Source organism: Lycium barbarum, chromosome 6 (genome assembly GCF_019175385.1).
Source record: "Lycium barbarum isolate Lr01 chromosome 6, ASM1917538v2, whole genome shotgun sequence".
In the NCBI taxonomy this organism is placed as follows: Eukaryota; Viridiplantae; Streptophyta; class Magnoliopsida; order Solanales; family Solanaceae; genus Lycium; species Lycium barbarum.
Genome location: NC_083342.1, coordinates 27,199,535 through 27,221,372, shown reverse-complemented (window position 1 = coordinate 27,221,372; position 21,838 = coordinate 27,199,535). Strand labels below are relative to the sequence as shown.

Below are 21,838 nucleotides of genomic sequence, written 5' to 3'. Positions count from 1 at the left end.
TAATAAGAGTATTTCTTCTGCTTGTTTCCACTGCTTAAACTGTTGGATCGTTTTACATTATTGTGTTTTCGCATTTTTAATGTCTTGAAGAAGGTAATGATTTTGGGAATGGTTCGCCTACCAGGGGATAGTGTAATTGCCATCATGACCCGTGATTTGGATCGCGACAATATATAATAATTATTTTTTAACCCTGGTGCTTATAGACTTTATCGAAATTCATTAACGTTATAAGTAGGATATCCCTTTTATGAATTTGTCACAACATCTAATAATGCTATTTTTTATTATTATTGTCATTTTAATATATTAGTTGCATTAAGTATGTATATATGTATGAACATGGATGTGTGTGTATATTTAAGTTTCCCTTCTCTCTTATTCTCTCTTATTTATAAAGGTAAATGAGTTTTGGATGTTACTAATGAAATATTTTCTAAATTATAATTTAAATTCATTAAAAATATTAATAGATAGTTTTTTTAGGAATTTATTGTAAAATTTACCTCTATTTTATTAATTATTTTTGTATTACTGGTATTGAAATATGTTTATAGAGTTATTATTACCGGCTGTTTTCACTTGTATAAATAGATACTAGATTTTGTTTATTGTTCCTTTTTTTTTTATTCTGCTTATTTTTTCATTATAAAATATCCTTAACTTATATTCTCAATCATTACTTCTCACTTTTCTTTTTTCGTTTACAAAATATCTATATATATACAAAAAATTTGTTATATAAATTAAAAAATGAAGAATATCATGATTTTAACGAAGTAAAAAAAATTTAAATAAAGGTTGATAATGTAAGGGCAAAATAGGCATTTAAAAAGATATTAAGGATACAGGGGGGATAATGTCTATTGTTTAAAGTTGAGGGGGAAAGTTCGATTTTCAAAGAAAAATTGATGGATGTGAATGATTTTCACCCAAATAGTTTCTAGTCGTCTTTTAATTTTAGATTTAATGATTCAAATATGCATATATACTACAAGTTTCGGATTTCCATTCAAAATGTTAGAGCACGCACAAAGAACTTAATAATAATTTACTCACTTCTAGAAAGCCAAATAAGCTATCAAAAGATTGATACATAATGAACATAAGAGCTAACTGGATGAAAATCCCCCTAAATTATCATTATTTTGCGAGTTTCATATTTAAAATATTAGATGTTCCATCTATTACTAGATTAAAACTCCCTTTAGATTAAAATCCTTGATTAAATATGCTGCAAAATGTTTGACATGACTTGCTGAGAAACTTGTGAGATGAAAATAGCGTTCATGATATTTAGGGCGATTCTGTGAGTATGAAACTCGCAAAGTAATGATAATTTAGAGAAAAAATATATGATTATTAAGGGGAGAATTTAACCTCTGGACCTGGTTGGCCATGAGAAATTTTCACTTTTTTTTTGGATTTTTTTTCACTTTATTTTGAAATTAGCGTTTGGCCATGAAAATTTCAAATACAACTTGAAGTTGTATTTAAATTTGGAAAACATCTCAAACCTTATTTTTATTTTTTTCACTTTCAATACTTTCAAACAATCAAATATTATTTGCAAAAACTATAACCTAACACAAATTCAACTTCAACTCAAATTTTAAAATTCTAAATAAAGTGAAAAATATTTGATTCATTGCCAAACGCCTACATAGTTTAGTCTTTAGAGAACAACAAATACACATTAGATAGTTGCTTCAACTACTTGCTACTACACGTTTAGTACCCTTTTGAAGTAGCTACCAAACAAATACACATATAAAGATACTTACACATGTACTGTATCTGCAAATGCCTAGAAAACAGAGCCCTTCACGCCACAAGCCCCAGTCCACCCACCCCCAATTTGGCGTGGGGTAGGGTGCCCTTTTTTTTTTCCTTAACTTTATAGAAAGCATTCAAAGACCATATAAACTCTCTCTCTTCACATTTTTTTGTCTGAATAAACATCATCAAGACTTGACTCTTTATACTATAACCAATTTTTCAATAATCCAATTTTTTTAAAACTTTTTTAGAGGACCCAAAACTTCTGTTTAACTTATACATCTCTTTGCTTTCACCATATTTTTGTATAATATGTGAGTATGTGCAAACTCTCTACTTTTTAAATTTTTGTTATCTGTTGTTACTGTACTTTATTGTATTTGGGGTTCTGTTTCTCTCTTTTCTGGAGAATAATATAGAGTTTAGGGTATCAACTTCTTGCCCCTATTGACCACTTTCCATACTTGGAATTTGCAATATTTTTCTTGCTATTTTTGGATTCCTATGTTAATTAGTTGACTTGGGTATGGACTTATGATTGTCAATTTTTGGGTTTTGATTTTTTGGTCAATAATTTTCAGGGATTCTGTTGTTTTAGCCATGGACTGTTATAAAGTTATTATCTTTAGGCTGTTAGTTTCTAGTTTTAGGTCCAAAGACTTGATTTTTACTCTCTAAATTTGGATTAATTTGGTAATGCAAGTAATTTTCTGTTTGGTAGATTGTAACCTCCATCATCTTTTGGTGAAAAAAATACTTGATTTTTAGCCATGGACTGTTATAAAGTTGTTATCTTTAGGCTGTTAGTTTCTTGTTTTAGGTCCAAAGTCTTGATTTTCACTCTCTAAATTTGGATTAATTTGGTAATGTGGGTAATTTTCTGTTTGGTGGATAGTGACCTCCATGATCTTTAGGTGTAAAAGTTATGGTTGACAGTGCAGATTTTTTTTTTTTTTTGGTTGTGTGAGTTTTAAGGTGAACAGACTATATATCATTGCTTTTGGTAAATTATGATTAATTGATTTGGAGCTTTCTGGTGTAGATAATTTGGAGTTATGACAAGGGTAACCCGTGATTTTGGAGATACAATGCAAAGGGATGCTGTTCCTCCTGTATCAGCAGATGTGATTTTCCCATCTAGTCGCTTTCCAAATTACAAAATTGGACCTAACAATCAGATTGTGGAGGTCAAGCAGGATTCTAAGGCACTTACAATGAAAGAGGTGGTTGCTCGAGAAACTGCCCAGTTATTAGAACAGCAAAAACGGCTCTCTGTTCGCGATCTAGCCAGTAAATTTGAAAAGGGTCTGGCTGCCGCTGCCAAGTTGTCTGACGAGGTACGGCCTTAATTATGAGTTGATAATTCTACTTCTCTTGAATGGGTAGTTCTATAGTCCTCACTCAGAAGTTGCATTTTAACCAATCAACCCTGTGATAACCTAACAACGAAAATATACCCAGTGTGGTGCCACAAGTGGGGTCTAGGGAGAGTGGGGGTGTACGCAGACCTTATCCCTACTTTTGTTGGGGGTTGGGGGGTGTAGAGAGGCTGTTTCCCATATACCCTCGGCTCAAGAAAAATGTTTTTCAAAATAGGGTTGAAAAATGCAATAGTAAAGAAGCTAGGGTGAAAACATTGAAGAAAACAAAAGCACTAACAGAAAAGATAACCAAAGTAACAACAACTGCTGTAGTACTAAAATTGAAGGGATAAGACAGGAACATGGAATGTATTCCATTTTTAGCCAACTTACCGCTGGTAATGCTGAGTTTGTCATAAAGAAGTGGATTTTGATACATAACCTCTAGCTTTAATGTGTTACATCCTTTACTCCATGCAAGACACTATTCTTTTCAAGGGACAGAGGATGCTTTTATTGAACAGCCTTAAAGGCTCTACAACAACAACAACAACAACCACCCAGTATAATCCCACCAGGTGGGGTCTGGGGAGGTAGAGTGTACACAAACCTTATCCCTACCTTGTAAAGGTAGAGAGGTTGTTTAAAGGCTCTATGGTAATAAAAAAGTATCTTATATGTGGACTCCAGGCAAGAATGAAAGATGCAGCTTCACTAGAGAAGCATGTGCTGTTAAAGAAGCTCAGAGATGCTCTTGAAGCTTTGAGAGGACGTGTAGCGGGGAAAAACAAGGATGACGTCGAGGAAGCTATTGCTATGGTTAGATTTTATGTCCTTTACATGCTTTCTTTTTCTAGTTCAGTATGCCCTTCTTGAGTGATATGGTTATTGCAAGTTGAATATTCCTGCAAGGAAAAAAATCTGAAAACCTACTTTCTAATGTTATGCATGCAGCAAACTTGCTGTGCTCACGTCCTGTAACATTTAGAATTATCAGACATAATATTATGTACCGAAAAAAGTATATATGCGAATGAATACTGTCATTACTATGTATAACACCAGAGCAAACCTGTACCATGCTTCCATATATGCTGGCCTTGGTTTTGCAGGGACTTTTATCACTCTGGACTCTAAATTTGGCTGGAGAAGCAGAGAGAAATACGTGTGAGCTAAGGCTCTGTGTTTAGAAAGAATTTGACTTGCTTGGACTAAGCGTGTGCATTTCTTGGATGTTAAACTTGGGTTTTATTAGATATCACCTGAAATTTTCATGGACAGGATTTTCCCACTAAATTGTCGGTCCAACTAAAAAACCAAATAATAATCTTTAACTTTTCAAATCAGAGTGATTAGTCATTGGAAAAGATCTTTTAGAGGCTTCATGCACTATAATAGAATCTAAATTTGGATGGTGCGGTTAATAGAAACATGAAATAAAACATGAAATAACCGAAGTGGTTGACTAGTTCAGATAATCTCAAGACCCATTATTAAGTATAAACGCGTTTTGTCTACGGTTGTGAGAAGTGCCTATAGACTTTAACTATCAGAAATTTGCTGCGTCATACTTTACAGCTCAATCCTTTTCAAGGTTGGGCTCAATGTAAGGAGAGCTTTGATTAAAAAAATGGTATACTGCTTCAGATTTTAATCGGGTCAATATTGCATTTGTGGAAAATTGTCCTTCTACTGCGGTGCTACATGCATCTTCTTGTGCTTTTATGCTGCATGCATCTCTCTTAAAATAACTGCATGTGAAGAATCTCCTGTATATGACAGTAGTTGCTGTTGAAGATTTCTTATTTTGCCAACATCTTAGCAGTATATTTTTGTTATGTTGAATTTTTCACAGGTTGAAGCTTTAGCAGTACAATTAAGTCAAAGGGAAGGAGAACTGATTCAGGAAAAGACCGAAGTGAAAAAGCTTGCAACGTTTCTGAAGCAGGTAAAATATAATACTACCTCCGTTTCAATTTATGTGAACCTATTTCCTTTTTAGTCCGTGCCACAAAGAAGGATCCATTTCCATATTTGTAAACAATTTACCTTTATGCAATGATTTACAACCATACAAAATATATGCGCCTCATTTTACACCACAAGTTCAAAAGTCTTCTCTTTTTTCTTAAACTCCGTGCCCAGTCAAATAGGTTCGCATAAATTGAAACGGAGGGAGTATGTGTTAAGAAGTGGTCTTGTGTTTTTCTTTCTATTATGGACTCTGAATAGAACTTTGCCGAGTCGATTTACTTACTTGATTGTAGGATGCTTATTCTGTCTGTTAGTGCAGAAAATTTTCTGGTAAATGGCATGATTAATAAGAAATGTAGTGCTGTATTATCTTAGAGGAGATTCTTGAGGTATATGCTGATATAAAATTTCTTCAGTGTTTACGCAATTTTCTATCTGAGTCTAGTTACCGGTGCAACATGAATATGGACATAAGTGCAAAGAAATGTTTACACTTTTTTTCCGGTTGAGTCTAATTTCTGAATATGGATGTTGATACGACAAAATGATTTTCAAAAGATATATGGCTCCTGAGAGCATATAAGAGAACATATTTTTTCCTTGTTGACTTAACAGATTTTATAATTCGCATTTCCTAGTTGCCTAAGTCTCTTTGATATGCCTTGTTACTTGGATTTATTCATTGGCCTAGAAGCTCGATTATAAGTTTAACAATTTTAAATTTCGCTTGCATGTGGCCGAAATGTTCAATTTTGGTTCGTAGCATGTTTTCAGTGTTGTAGGTGGTCAAGTAATTACCAAAATCATAGTCTTCTTGTGCTTTTGTCAACGGTCTGGATGCCCATCAGCCGTTACTCACAAGTCACATGTTATCTATTCTCATTATTGCTCTGTATGATTAAATCAGCAATTTGATTGATTCCCACACTTATAGGTATTAACATCAAATATTTTTTCTTAGCATAGTCCAAAATAAATACTAAGGAAATTGCTCTTACTAAGTAGTTTATGCTTTTAAAACTGCTAGCAAGCTTCTCTAGGGTGGGTGGCGGTCTCATTGTCCCCGAGTTTCAAAGGTTGTGGTTGACCTTTGGACCCATGCAGATTTTTCAGTCATAAAAAAGAGTAAAATTGGTTTATTTATGTATCTGTAATCTATAGTTCCTTCTTTTGTATCGTCTATATGGATACATCAGCGATACAAGATCAAGTTTGAGAACAATAAATGGGATGTTAGATTATAGATGCTTAATAAGAGTGTTCTATTTAGAAAGTAGCCGTTATTAGAATGTCAAAAGAGTATGTGCCTAGATTCATTAAATTCGGATATTTCAGATTTCATGGTCTAGAAGCAATATTTTTTTGACAATGGTCGTGTCAGGTCCAGCTTGTGTCCACCTCTACTATTCCACCGAGTATCTGCTACCTCCCACTAGCACAAATACCGGGTAATTCCGCCGATCCATGCATATGCAGTTGGGAAGAAAGAAATCACCTTGTATTTTTTGTTTCGCTGGGATTCAGACCCTAGTCACTAAAGATACAGCCAATTCATTGACCACTAGGCCACATCCTTGGGTGCTAAATCTAGAAGCAATTTCTAGGAATAACTTGAGATTGTTTTCGTCCTTATGAGTTGTCCCTGTTAGATATTTGTGTTTGGATTTAAACTATGATGTGAAACTCCCTTGTGCTTCTTTAGGTAAATTTTCTTTGATTAGTCAGCTTGTTAAGTAATTACTCCAATTGATGGTCTATTGTTGTAATCGCATTGATAAGTTTGTTATAAATGTAAATTGAATACAAAGTGTCCCTTTTCTAACAACTTAACCTTTAGTGAGGCGGTTTACATATATTAACATGGTAACAGAGGTCTTGAATTCCATTCTGGCTGCCACTGTCAATAAATATTTCTGTGTAATTGACCCAAGTTAAAGAAAAGGCCGGTATATGATGGGGTGCAAATCGAATATAGATAAATAGAAGTGTCTAATTTTTAACTGTTTATGTTTTTAGATGAGACAGTTCACACAATTTAACAAGTTATTTATGTTAAAAGTAAAAATATATTTGCTTAAATCTTCCATGACTTAAATTATGTAACTTCCTGATTTTGAGATTTGACAAAGCAATGCGCATTTCCATAGTTTGGTACATTAAACTGTAAGTCGATTGTGGGTGTTAGAACATTTATTTATTTTACGATAAGTCAATAATTATAGGCTAGCCATTTGGTTGGTTTGATTAACTATTTTTAACACGCCCTCTTAGACCTGTTTAGACCTGTTATGGTTTCCTGATCCTCAACAGATTATCTACACAGCTATTTGATTGTAAACTATTCAGTTATTGCACGATCTAGTTGAATAGCAAGTGAGAGGTGTCTCCTTTGTACAGGCGGCTTCTACTCTTGTAACATTCATAACCAACCAAATGGCCATTGATTGTAATGTTGAGGCTAAAAATGAACTATGGGGTCGGTTTGTGTTGTAGTTTAATTTCTTGAGCTATCCCACAAATTCAATCTGTAGGCTCGGAGTCATACCACTTTCTCTTTCTCTTTTTATATCTGATCAAAGTGCTAATACATCCCATATTTCTCACTTTTCAGTTGTCTTGTCACTATTTTTCGTTGTTACTCTCATTTTATTCTGATCGACACAATTTGTTCACAGGCTTCTGAAGATGCTAAGAAACTTGTTGAGGAAGAAAGAGCTTATGCAAGGGCTGAAATTGAGAATGCTAGAGCAGCTGTCCAGAGAGTGGAAGAGGCTCTTCAGGAGTATGAGCGGAAGTCCGGGGCCTCAGGAAAGCAGGTTTTCTTAGCATTGTCCATTTGTGTTTAATGTGGTGGAATTCTTACTTCTCTACTTTTCATATTTTGTTAATTGATGTTTTTAGTTCTGTCTTGAGTAACTTTTCTCTCCCTAGTCCGTATTTTCTTCATGCTTTGTTAAAAGCCTTTTGGTTCTTTAACGGTATATCCACGATTTGTGGAAATCACTATCATATGACGTACTGTTTCTTCATTTTTGGATGTTCTCTCTTCCGCCTGCTGCTCTCACTCTATTAGGATTGTTGGTGTGGAAGTGAAATTTTGGTCGTTTCTTCGATATTTTTGCACAAATATTCTTATGCAAAAATTTTTTGATACAATAAATGTGACTTATTATTTGTACATTGTTCTATTCCACATTTATTTTTGGTTTATTTAAATCTTTAATATTAGCAGCTTGTTTTAGCCCGCAACTTTTTCTCTCTGTATCATGCTAACCTAATATATTTGCTGGATTTTAGGACATGGAGGAATTAATGAAGGAAGTTCATGAGGCAAGGCGAATCAAAATGCTACATCAACCTAGTAAGGTATCTGCATATGACTTTTTCTACTGTGATGTTGCATTAATTCCTTTTAAGATTTCGTCAATTTTTATTTTCTCTATTTGGTTATATTATTTAATCTTGGTTGTATATCTGCTTATGCTACGTGTGTTTCTCTATTTGGTTATATTATTTAGTCTTGGTTGTATACCTGCTTATGCTACATGTGCAGGCTGACAGATGTATATATGTAAAAGGGAATTCTTAGCATTATGAAGCGACCTTGTACAGATCCTTAATATGACTTATTTTTAATCGAGTAACAAAGTTTTATTAAACAAATCGGAAAAAACCTTAATCATAACTTATAAAGAACTTTTTTTGCTTTTGGTCCCCATCATAACGCATCATTCATATTTTAGCCTCTGCTATCTGAAGCTTAGTCTTCATGTTATCCAAATTCAAGAGAAACCAGCCAAAGATACTTAAAAGACTTCCAAATGATGTTGTGGTTGAGATAAATGTGGTACTTTCAACATGTAACTTATTTATTTATTTATTTGAGAAAGCATGAACTAATTACTTGAAGGCCAAATGTACTACTTCTAGAAATTGATAGGGCTAAAAACCAAGTTTGCTGGTACCAGAGGAAGCAAAAGCACAAAAGACTCATCTAAGTATAACTGAAAACTTCCTTAGATTGCTTAGGTGTGAGTTAGTAGTTTTTCTGATTTGACCAAAGCATGGATGAGGTTTTACTCCGTGTTGGAGTATAGGTTACAAAAATAAGGTAAGTTTTGACTAATATGAAACAAGGACAGTAATTAAATTAAGGAAAATGACCAAAATACCAAGATTCATAATTCCTACGACAACAGGGATTTGCCTTTTGGGTCAAGCTCATCGCACGGGGCTTGCCTAGTGCGGGTTACCTCTCCTGTGTGGTTTGCGAGCTTTTGCACAGGAGCTGGGTTTACCTTGTGCGCACCCAAAAGGTAGTGGCTGCGGGTTCCCATGTCATAAAAAATAAAATAAAAAAATACCAAGATTCATAATTATGACAGAATTGGAAAAATATATCCTATACTATATTACGATTAACCTAAACCTGTGTTGCTCGGATTCTTCAAAAATGATGTCGGGTGCGTGTTGGATCCTCTGAGAGTAGCGCATTTTTGGAGGATCCCACACGGGCACGGCAACATTTTGGAGCGTTCGAGCAACATAGACCTAAGCTCGAGTATGATCTAGAACATTCGAACAACAACAACATACCTAGTGTAATCCCACAAGTGGGGCTTGGTGAGGGTGGTGCGTATGCAACCTTACCCTACCTTGTGAAGGTAGAGAGGCTATTTTCAATAGACCTTTGGCTCAAGTAAAGCATATCAAATCATGTCTGAAAAGGATGTAAACCATTCTAACATGCAACAAAATAATTTCTCGACTTTCTAATACGTGTTGGAAAGAATATCGTATTCGGCTATACGATTAACCTAAACATGTAGTATGATCATTCTAACACGAACAAAATATATTCTCGACTTTCGACATTACTAATACATGTTGTCCTATACTGTTAACCTAAACATGTAGGATAATCTAGAACATTCTAACATGTGACTAAATAAATTCTCGACTTTCAACATAACTAATACATGAGTCTTCTGCTGACAGGTCATGGACATGGAGCATGAGCTTCAAGCATTGCGAGTGCAGCTTGCAGAGAAGTGCAAGTATTCCATACAGCTCCAGAAAGAGGTATCAGCAAGACCTAGTTCAAAAGTATATGCATGTATCTTTTGATACTATCTGGTTATTATGGATACTTTGGGGATCATGAATAGCTTTTTCCTTTGGTATATTACAGAAAATAAAAAATTAGTTGGTTCTAGGAACTATCCGCAGTTCCATCTTTTCAGCAGCTTGGTAATTCGATCTTTTGAATATATTTATGGAAATGTAACCAAGACAACTGCCATGGCATGAAGAAAAATGTGCTTTAAATGAAACTTTTTTTCTCTGTAACTGTTTGGTCCCGGATAGTTCCAACTTGAGTATAAACAAGCAACAATGTGCAATCAGATAGCAATTAAATTGATGTAAAGTGCTGACATGCATCTGGAGGCAGGAAAATAAAACAAAATATTGGGGAATTATCATCATGTTTAGTCTTCGGATAGCATCTTGAAACTTTTTGTAAGTTGAATTTTGTTATGCTGCTCTTTGGAAGCTGTTGCTTTTTTCGCATTGTTTTTCACTTGATTTTGTTGCAACTGCAGCTTCCAGAAGGTGTTATATGTCTCTGCTCTTTTGATGTATATACTTGTTATTGATATATTGTTTCAACTAATTTGTCATATGAGATATAAAATAAAGTAATAAACTTATCAGTAACACATGCTTAAAGATATTTAGCTGTGTAATCTTGGGAATCACATGCACATGATAAAGCGTAAAAACTTGGGGGTCGTTTGGTTCAAAAATAAATTACGCTGGGATAAGTTATGCTGGGATTAATTACGTTGGGATAAGTTATGCTGAGATTAGTTATTCTGGAGTTATTTTTTATTGACTGTTTGGTATGTTGGACTAAAAGTATTATACATTGGATAATTTCTAAAAGAAGAGGTTTCTTCTTAATCCCGGGATAACTTATTCCACCCTGTGGCAGGTATAAGTTATCCCAACACTATTTTTACTCCTGGGATAACTTATCCCATGATTACTAACCAAACAAGGGATAAGGAATTGCTAAATTCTTATCCCAGGACTATTTATGTTTATCCTTCGTACCAAACGACCCCTTAGGGTCTGGAGATCTTGTAACTTAGAGAAAGAGCATATGGTCTTGACTGAAATGAAAGTATACCTCTTTAAGAAAAACTGGAAGTCAAAGGCATTGATGAGAATAATGTTAATGAAAGAAGTCAAAACAATGTTCCTTGAGTCTCTTGTTCTTATTATGTTACCTTTCTCAAACTCAAAAAAGAATCTCTATTTCTTATTGTCCCTTCATAAAATTTTCTCTAACACGATTTTGATAATAGTTCCAAGTTATGCTATAAAGGCAAAGTTGTAATCTCAGGCTAAATAGTTTTGATATACCATTTTATTGTCAGCTGGCAAGAAAGATGGGTGAGGATACTGTATCTCAGTTATATGAATTGGATGGCACGGAAGCCCTGGGTTCGTTTTTGCAAATACAGCCCTGTTCTCTTGCTGCTTCAGAACTATCAGAATGTTCAATTCAGTGGTATCGCTTAGCGTGTGAAGGCGGAAAACAAGAACCTATTTCAGGTATCGGAGTGTTAGTTCCTACATTGCCCTGTTTGTTATGCAGCTTGATTAATGTTCTCTTGCACGTCTTGTCTTGGTCCCTGGTGGTGACTGACAGATTGTCATACTTCTCGGCTGCAAGCTTTGGGATAGAAAATACTTGAGATATTGAAACATCTAACATGAGTATTGAGGTTGAACAGTTTTTGGCTATATTGCTCAGACTCCCCAAAAATGTTGTCGCACCCATGTCAGATCCTTCCAAAATGCACTACCTTTGGAGGATCTGACACGCACCCGGCGGCATTTTGAAGAGTCGAGCAACAAGGTTTTTGGTTGGGGTTCTATAACATGGGTTATGCTGCTAAATGGACAAACTAATTTTATTAACATGTTTCCATAAAAAAACACTAATTTTTTAAAAGTATTACTTAATGGTCTTCTTTTGTAAGTAATACTTACCATTTACAAAAAAAAAAATCTTGTATCGTAAGTTCAATTCAGTGATTAGAATTGGATAAGGGGGATAAATTCTGTCAGGCATTTGGTTTGTTGTGGAATCTTTGGATCTGGATCGAGAAAGGCATTTATATCCCGTGTTGATTGGAAATTTCGTTCCCATGGAGGAGCCTATGGGATTAACAGCTGGTTTCACCCCTTTACCGATATTTCTCTTTCTTGCCGCCTAATTCACCTGCGCCTAATTTTTTAAAATGTCTCACATCTTTTATTCTTGATGCATTTATTTATTTCTGAATTCTACAACTAAAATTTCTTTGATAGTCTTTTTAACTATACTTAAAGTTGTTCATATGTACTTGTTAACATATTTTGATGTGAGATACTTTTTGATGAACTACCACAGATAATGCATGAATTACGATAAAGGGAATTTTGTCACAGGTTTCTTTTTGAATGACCCCAATGTCCCCATACAGAACTTATCAAATAGCCTTCTTCACACTAGAGACCCTGTACATGTTGAAATTGTCCTACTGCCTTTATTATAGGTTTTCTTCTGTGAGCAATTTATATTCATATTTTAGCTTCATTAAACTGCTCATGGCTCTTCTATCTAGCATAAAGGTTATCTATTAATTATCTTCCTCATTTTTTAAGTGAGTCATGCTTTTGCATTGCAATTTGATGTGTTGTATTAACTTGTTTCCCCTTCTGGACATGTGTTTAACTATCCTTAATTCAGGAGCCACAAAAACCGTTTATGCTCCAGAACCATTTGATGTTGGACGAATCTTGCAAGCTGAGATCACATATGAAGGCCAGACAACATCAGTGACGACTGCTGGTCCTATTGATCCAGGTATGTTTTGATTCCTGAAACGTAGTGCTTTGCATGTCCTGTTTAATTTTACTATTAACCGACATTAACTTCTGTTGGTCTGAATTAGATATTGGTCTTCATTTCCATACCTTAATAAGGACTAGCACATTTTTCCTTTAACAGCTGCAGGTTTGGGGAACTATGTTGAAGCTTTGGTGCGAAGGCATGACATTGAATTTAATGTACGAGTCCTTTAAATTTTGCTTCTTTATTAGGAAAGTCTCAAACTTTAGTTCTCTATTCATTAATTCCCTACCTCTTTTTTTGTCTCTTCTGATTGTTCCATATAGTTGTATTGTCTTTACTTGTATGTTGCCGCGTGTAGCTCTCAATTCACCAATTTAAATCATCTTACTGCCTTGTAGTTGTGCACTCCCTACCGACACATCATGTTTGCACATTTTAACATAATTAATAAATATATGTCTCATCTCTAATATGAGGGGGGTTTGCAATTCAATTTTGGTATTAGAGCCAACTTATGGTTAATCTATTCTCATACTTGTAAGTTCTTATGAAAGGTCACACGTGAGCACCAAAAAGAAGTTATGCATGCATGAGTGTATCGTCTTACATGGTTGTACGCTGGTCGTGTGAAGACTTCCAAAGAGGGCCCACTTCAACATTACTCCAAAGAATTTTAAAATGATATCAATGCAGGCTGTGGTGCTATTGTCCAACTTCACCCCTACCTGTTATAAAAAAAGTATTTGCATGTTTTTGATGCAAGGAAAACAATCAGACTCGTACATGAAGGGTTGTTTTAGATAAACTCTAGTAAATAGAAGTGTCCATCCTCTAATAGTTTAATTTTTCAGATAAGGCAATAACATAATTCGACGACACTTTCTCCAATTTCCAAAAGAACATAAACCTGAAAATGTGAATAAGAGTAAGACGGATCGGTTCCACCTTGGTCTATTGACATGATAGCTGCATTTGTCTTTTTCCAACTCCTTACTTGTATGCATGTGTTTATGGGTTTGTAGGTAGTTGTTGTCCAGATGAACGGAACAGATCATACATCAGAGACTATCCATGTACTGCACATTGGAAGGATGAGAATGAAACTTTGTAAAGGGAAGACAAGTGTAGCAAAAGAATACTATTCCACTTCAATGCAGGTATTGATGATTCCTACTCCCTTGCCATTTCTTTCATTATGTGTTGATCGAACTGAGTGGCCAGTTATTGCTGATCAAAACTTTGAAATACTTGGGTTTGATCGAACTGAGTGGCCAGTTATTGCTGATCAGAACTTTGAAATACTTGGGTTTTCTCAAATTGGGGCTAAAGAAGATGAATTAAAGGGGTGGTTTGGTTGCTGGTTAGAGTTATGCAGGGTTTAGTTATTTCATCTTAGAGATAGTGTTGTGAGAGCTTATAGAATAAGAGAAAGAACAATACCATCATGTTGTATAACTAGCAAGGGATATAGGACTGCCCACAAATTTGTAGTACAAATAATAGACCAAAAGAGTACCATGCATTTTTTGGCTTATTATGTTTTGCAAATGTCTGTAGTCAGAAGGGATTTATGCACGAAAATTTGAATTACTGTCTAACGCTCTTTCCCTAACTCATTTGTAAAATTGCCTAGTTATGTGGCGTCAGAGGTGGTGGGAATGCTGCAGCTCAGGCAGCATTTTGGCAAGTAAAGACGGGACTCTCCTTTATATTGGCGTTTGAAACGGAGAGAGAAAGAAATGCTGCCATTATGCTGGCCAGAAGATTTGCCTATGACTGCAATGTAAGTCTAGACTCTCTTCTTTTTGGCTGCAGATGATTATTATATATGCAATAGATATTACTACATACTATAGCCTCATTACATATAGTAGTGCTTCTAGGATAAGTAGCTCATAATGTCTGTCTCTAGAACATTTAACATAAGTCTAGACTTATCATTAAACAAGTATGGGAAAAGCTGTTATCCAGTTTGATCAAAGAAAACTTATGTAACTTTAATTTGCAGATTATGCTATCTGGACCGGATGATCGAGCTGCTCCTGGAGCTTAAGAAACTACTATAATTTCCCCCGGAAAAGTTGTAATTATACTCTGATGTATCTATAGGTTTTGTAGTAGTGAATATGCAATAGGGTTGATTGTTGTGTGGCATTTTAAAACCACCTTCTTGTCTTCTCTTTATTTCTATCTTGATAGCAAGGCATTGTTTTTTCCCTGCCTCTATTTGATTGTAATGATTCTTTGCTCTTGGTTTCTTTGTTTTGGCAAGTGATTGTAATTGAGCTTAACTACATCTGATTTTGGAATGGCTTGTTGTGTTTGGCTATGTTCTTCAAACAACAATCCTTTTTTTGGTTTAGATGAATGATGTAACTAAAGCATGCTTAAGTTCCAAAATAATTTGATCGAAACCAAATTTTATATTTGAAACAAAATCCGAACAAAGTTTTTTTAGGACGGGGCGTTTGGGTTAACATGACAACATTCAATATTTTTCTCCAGTTTTATCTGCATTTTTATCCTCGTTTTGATAAACTATTTTGAAATCCAAAATCCGACATAAATATGTGAGAGAAATTGGCAAATAACTACTTGTTTGACAGCTAATCAAGCTTTAGCCACCATTTTAAAATGTTCAATGTTTTAGTCACTTCTTAACATGAAAATAAAATCAGGAACGTTTAATAGAGTTTGAACATTTAGCAATTTGAACTCTAAGAATTGATCCAAGAATTCGGAATGTGTAGTTTGAGCACCAAGAACAATTCATGGGGTTAAACCTTTATCAGTTTGAACTCCAAGAACTATTCCCTAATTCATGGGGTTAAACCTTTATTAGTTCGAACTCCAAGAACTATTCCCTGAGTGCCTTTTTTTTTTGGCTTGTACGGGATTCCATTGAAAACGACATAGCACCCCACCTAGTAAAATAGTCATGTGCTTTAAGTTAGCGTAAAGTGCAGCATTCTGTAGTATATGAAATGGAAATAGCTATGTTACTTTTTTTCTGTGGAATTCTATGTAATTCTTTGGTATTTTAATGTTTTAACAACATTTATCTGGAGTGCTAGGATGTGAACCTTTGCTGAGTTACTCTCGATCAGTGATGGCTCGAGGATATCTCATGTGTGCTGAAATTATTTGGAAATATTTTTATTCACCTTATTGAGAATAGCTTCCTATTTGTTACAAATTGGCAGAAGTTTCCCATTTCACCTACTTGGAGCTTGTAGTGCCAATAGAATTGTTAACATTAATTCTTTAGTAGTAGACTAAAAACGGTGAAAAAGAGGCGTGAGTTTGGTAGTCAGATTTTGTTTTTAAAGTGATGTTCTTTTTTTGTGTGTGTTGTTCCGTCGGGGGGGGGGGGGGGGGGGGGGTTGTGTTTTTTCATGTTCAGAAAATGCAAGTTGCAGAAATGAAGATGCTGAGATGGATGTGCGGGCATACTAGGAGAGATAAGATTAGGAGTGATGATATTCGGAACAAGGTGGGAGTGACCTCTCAGGGTGATCCGACAAAAAAGGGCAGTGCAAAATCAGGCCGCCCAATCTGACGAGGGGGATTCGTCTTCACCTGCTGCTAGTTAAAGTAATGAACAAAGTCCCTGAGTTGAATAGTGAAGAGGTTGCTAGAAGTGCGGAAGTAAGGCAGAAAGCTCGGTATAAAAATTCATTGCGGTTCTCGGTTGAAGGGTCGAAAGAAATATATGACCATGGTATTGAGCCGATCAATTTGGGTGAGCCGGTTGCTTCTGAGATCAGGCGGCGAGTGACATAGAGGGATACATCTTTCATTATGCCATGCCTGATTACTGCTTTGTGTGACCGAGCGGGCCTTCAGCAGCTGTCCAACTTCGATCATCGCGTCAAGGCATCTCATCACTATGACTTGCTGAAGAGTAGGGATAAAGAGCTTAAGGCTCAGTTGTCTGGGCTTCCTGTTGTGACTCTGACACACTTTCAATCCAAATCACAGGATCATGTGGAGCCAGTGCTTGGGGCGACTCAAGAGACTTCTGCAGGGCCTTCTACTTCCGAGGCGCAAGCTTCCTCGGCAGGGCCAGATCAGCCCCTACCACAGAGCCTGCTACAGTTGCTGCTACTGCTACTGCCCCCATAGACTTGCCAGGTGGCCATTTGATTCCTTTCATTAGACGGACCTTGCATGATTCCTATGTCAAAGTTGACCGAGCAAATCGATAGGTCACTAGTTTAGTGGAAGAATTGGAAGGGTTCGTCGCTAAGCAGATTAAGAAGGCTTCGAAGCTGGTGAAAGAAAAGAAGCGCCGACTTCATTCGAGGATGGATAGTATTGAGCTGCGGTTCGGGGAGTTCATAAAGAACTATCCTGCGGTAGATTTGGGGACCTTTCAGACTAAGCTGAGCTAGTTGAGAGCAAATATGGTAGAGCTGCAGGTCCGAGCGGATGTTGCACCGGTGCACCCTTCTCTAGCGTCGCAGGTTGATTTATCAGTAGCTATTCCAATTGTAAGGTTCCTGGGGGATGACTCCCCGTCCTCAATGAAAGGCAAGAGGAAGAGAACTGAGGAGGAGGATGATGATGATGATGAGGCAGTGTTTGTGAGGTATGCCCAGAGGATCCCGTGGCACTTTTAGCTCCCAAAGATTAAAAGGAGGAGCGACGACAGATGAAGTTGGCCATGCAGATATCCCGTGCGGATGCACAGGGCCCAGGTGCTTCTTCTAGTTCAGTACCGGCCGTCGAGCCACCACTTAGCACCGAGGTGCCACAGACTGAGGAGGTACCTGCAGAGACTGCTATTGTTGAGCCTGACATGGCTCTTGTTTTAGGCACTACCATCAGTGCTCCTACTCCAGAGGCTAGCAAGCCTACGGAGATTCTAGTTACTGAGGTTGACAAGCCTCAAGAGATGACTCCAGACACCAGCACCTAGGGCCCCCCAGGGAGTTCCTACCCTTTGCACTTTATATATTTTATACATTGGGACAATGCATGATTTTTCAGTTGGGGGTGGGACTAGTTGGTAGTTGATTGTGTATATATTTGTATATAGGTGTTTAAGAACCCCCTCGGCTTTTCTTTGTCAGAGTTCTTTTCCCGAGGGGTTTATTTCTGTTGAAACTGGCATGTTTACATTGTTGTTTAAATAGAGCAGAGTAGTAATGACTTGTATGGCGGTGATTTTTTTTACTTATGGCATGTTTTGTCTGTTTAAATAAAAATTGTCAACCCCTTGAAATTTTTTATGCATGTTTAGGAACTGCTAATGATTGACATGATTGATTCATTCTCTGACATCATTGATTATTGGGGTATTGTGGATGATAAACTATCGTGAGGAGGTTGTACTTGCACGAGCTAAAGACCCCTATGCCATTGAGTGTGTCAGTAATTAGTTGTGTTCATACTCTGCAAGTGTAATCTAGAACCTGCCCAGTCTTTCATGCTTGAATGCTTAGGATAGTTTGGTTGTGAAGTGATCGTAGGTTTTCTTTGTATAAATCAGTCACTATTGCCTTATAAACCGTACCCCGTGATGTAAATAATCCCAAGTTTCCCCTCTTTGATCCTTTGACTTTTTTCTTAACTAGCCGTTAACAAACCCGTACCCTTTTTGAACTAATTCCATCTTTGCACCAGTTCCCTCCTTGACACTATTAGAGAAAAAGAGGCGAAACGCCTAAGTTGGGGTGATACAAGTGTGAAGTAGAGGCTAAAATCCTAAGTTGGGGGAGGTGTGAGTTATCTAGCCGAGATTCGATATGGTTGCTGTAAATAATTATAAAGAAAAAAAATCAGAAAATTGTGGCACAAAAAAGATTTAAGTTTCATTAGTAGTGTTACACCTCGGAAATTTCTCCGTACTTGTATGATGAGTGGAATGATGAAAAGTTTGAGTGTATGATGTTTTGTTAAGTCGGGAATGGCTAATTAAGAATTTTTGGAAATAAGAAAGTCGCGGAAAATTTTCAGTCCAGTGGTCGTATATGGCACTATACGGCCCGTAAAGTGATTTACGGACCGTATAGTGCAGTCGTCCTTCAGCTTGCCAAAAATCTCAAGTTCTGCCCAGTAATGATATGGTTAAATACGACCCAGTTTACGGCCCGTAAACTGGTTTACGGACCGTAAACCAGGTCGTAAAATGCCATGTTCCTCAGCCAAAACTTTATGTTTTTAAAATGATTAAATACGGCCATGGAGGACGGATTGTAAATCAAAATACGGTCCGTATATGGTGGTTTACGACCACTGTTCATCCCGACAAGAATTCATTAAAGATCAGATTTTGTGATTTTTAAAGGGGACTTAAGCCTCATTTTAATTCATTATTCATTCAACCAACTCAAGAGACTTCTAGAACTCTCCAAATACTTCCTCCACAAGAATTCAAAAGGATCAAAGGAACCATTAAGATCAACACCACCAAATTCACGAAATCAAGTGTAAGAACACAATAAAGGATCATCTAAGTCAAGAAATCCCACAAAGGGTGGAACTAGGGTTTTGGTTAATTGAAGTATTTCAACTTAAGGATTGTTCAACCATCATCCAAGGTAAGTTTCATGATTATTCCATGTTGTTTGAAGTATTGGAAAGCTTAGACACTTGAAATGTAGAAGAACATAGAAATGGGTCATTATTGAGTGAATAGTGACATAAATGAATGATAGTGGGATTGAACTATGAATATTGAAGTGTTGTGAGTACAAATACGTTATAAATGATGTTTATATCATGAAACAGGCATTAAATGCATGAAAACGCAAAGCCGAGTCATAAGGTTAAATATGGGGAAAATTGGAGGAAAATGGTGGATTTTGCTAAACGCACGTAAATGACGATTGTCGATTATGATATTGCGAATAATATTATGAATATTGGGAGTTGATACAGAACGTGAGAAAAGTAGTATGAGCAAAGGAGACGCTGCCCAACTTTTCCTAGAATTAGCGATGCGTTCTTATAGTTAGTTTACTAATGTTGATACGAATTCTCTTATGAAGGTAACAACGTGATATCGATAGAGAACAAGTGAGCGATATCTTAGCTAAACGACCAAGGTATGTGAGGCTAGTCCTTCTTTCTAATGGCATGAATCTTTTAGCTTGAATCCCTATTCCTTTCATGAGTTCTTACATTCTAAGAAGTTAAAAGCTTATACCTATGAATGTCTATATGAGATAAGTCATACGATATGATGACACTAGAATGATGATGATGTTATTCCTTGCCTACACTCACCTTACGTACTAGTCCTTTCAAGGTAAGGCAGAATGTCCATAATGGTTCCATAATGTAACCGGGGGATCACGACCTTACGTCACCCCGATAGAGTAAAGTTGATCATGAGCCTTATACACGCATTATGATAAGATAAGTATTTTATGATAAGTATATTACTATGAGTATTTACGTTAAGCATGTCATGAGCATTTCACACCGTGCCTAGTTGGCCGGGCAGTCACCGCCAAGGCGGGCAGCTATACGGATACACCATGACCTTCGGGCATGGGCAGACACTACTAGTGGGCGGCATGAGATGGTACCCCGGACACGGGAGGCCTGGACGCGGGTTAATATTATTGATTATCACACCGTTCCGACATGGACGGGCAGCTTGCATATGATGCATACATGTTATGATGATGAGTATGAGTAAGATAGCCTGCATTACTTCATTTATGATTATCAGTCAGATCCAGATGTCTCTTGTTGATTTTATCCCCATAGTATCGACGTCTCCTTTCATTATGTATGCCTCTCATACTCGGTACAATATTCGTACTGACGTCCTTTCTTCGGACGCTGTGTTCATGCCCACAGGTAGACAGGGAGGAGAGCTTGGCCCAGGTCCTCAGTAGCTGTCAACTGATAGATAGCACTCCATTGTTCGGAGGTGCTTATGGCTATTCTTTTGATGTACATTCATATATGCATATTTTGGGCATGACGGAGTCTTGTTCCGTCTATGTATTCATTATGTTAGTAGAGGCTCGTAGATACGCAGTGTGGGTTAGATGGTCTCACAAGATGTTTTCATATGTATGTATATTATTTTGATGGCCGAGAGGCAAATGTATATAAAGTATTTATGTTTTGATTAAATATGATTTTACTACAATTGGTATGTAAAATTGATAAAAGAGTATTAAATGAGCAAGACAAGTAGTAGAGTGAGCGGTGCTCGGTAATTTGCTCCGGGTACCCGTCGCGGCCCCTAGCTGGGTCGTGACAAGTAGCATACCACATCGAGGTCGAATATTTGAGAACCAAAAAAAAGAGGCAAATAAAAGTGAAATAAAAGTGTAGTGTTTAAGGAGGGCTAGTCACTAATACCTAAATAATTATTCTACCCGTCCCTAAGCCCATATTACAAACCGAGAACAAGTCCTAGTGTGATCACAACTGAACCGTCCAAAGTTTAAGGCATTGAAATTAAGGGCAAGCATACAGTATGTGCATTTGTTGTAAATGAACGTCTTTGTGAGTGTGAGTGTTTCTCTTCTCTTTCGTCTTCGTCCCAATTCTTTGTATATATGTGTGTGAGACATTCTTTTGTCTATGTGAGGACATAAAGGTTGATAAGGCGAAATGTGAACAACCATCCAAAGCGACGTTTGTGTGTGCGTTGATATGCCCGATAATGTACTGTCAAAGATTGAAGCTTCATTGTGAATCTTAGAATTCTTGAAAGTTGTGTCGTATACTTGTTCATGAAAAAGAGGTGGTTAACGGTGAAAAACATGCATGCCTGTAGTTCAGAATTAAAACCATTATAGACATTGTTACTTTGTTGTTTTTAAGCATTAGTTGAGTCGTTTAG

General features: G+C 36.6%; 1 protein-coding gene across 3 annotated transcripts; it reads left to right on the top strand.

Annotated features, from left to right (window-relative positions):
* Nucleotides 1-1,833: 1,833 nt before the first annotated feature.
* LOC132643666 (stomatal closure-related actin-binding protein 1) lies at nt 1,834-15,369 on the top strand. Of its 3 annotated transcripts, none has more exons than XM_060360165.1 (13): nt 1,834-2,097; nt 2,822-3,116; nt 3,831-3,959; nt 4,996-5,088; nt 7,790-7,930; nt 8,412-8,480; nt 10,113-10,196; nt 11,558-11,735; nt 12,919-13,035; nt 13,180-13,238; nt 14,046-14,180; nt 14,657-14,806; nt 15,032-15,369. In XM_060360165.1, exons 2-13 carry the CDS (start codon nt 2,835-2,837, stop codon nt 15,074-15,076), a joined length of 1,482 nt encoding a protein of 493 aa, XP_060216148.1. In that variant the 5' UTR covers nt 1,834-2,097; nt 2,822-2,834; the 3' UTR covers nt 15,077-15,369. The 3 variants fall into 3 exon arrangements, with proteins under 3 accessions (XP_060216148.1, XP_060216146.1, XP_060216149.1); XM_060360163.1 differs by having other exon boundaries at nt 1,835-2,093; XM_060360166.1 differs by lacking the exon at nt 1,834-2,097 and adding an exon at nt 2,186-2,206.
* The last annotated feature ends 6,469 nt before the right edge of the window (nt 15,370-21,838 follow it).

Bases quoted from the DNA above. Each gene is read 5' to 3' on its own strand.
- LOC132643666 (XM_060360165.1), top strand. From the start codon at position 2,835: ATGACAAGGGTAACCCGTGATTTTGGAGATACAATGCAAAGGGATGCT. The intron at 8,481-10,112 runs GTATCTGCATAT...TTCTGCTGACAG, and splicing joins TGCTACATCAACCTAGTAAG to GTCATGGACATGGAGCATGA. The intron at 10,197-11,557 runs GTATCAGCAAGA...TTTTATTGTCAG, and splicing joins CCATACAGCTCCAGAAAGAG to CTGGCAAGAAAGATGGGTGA.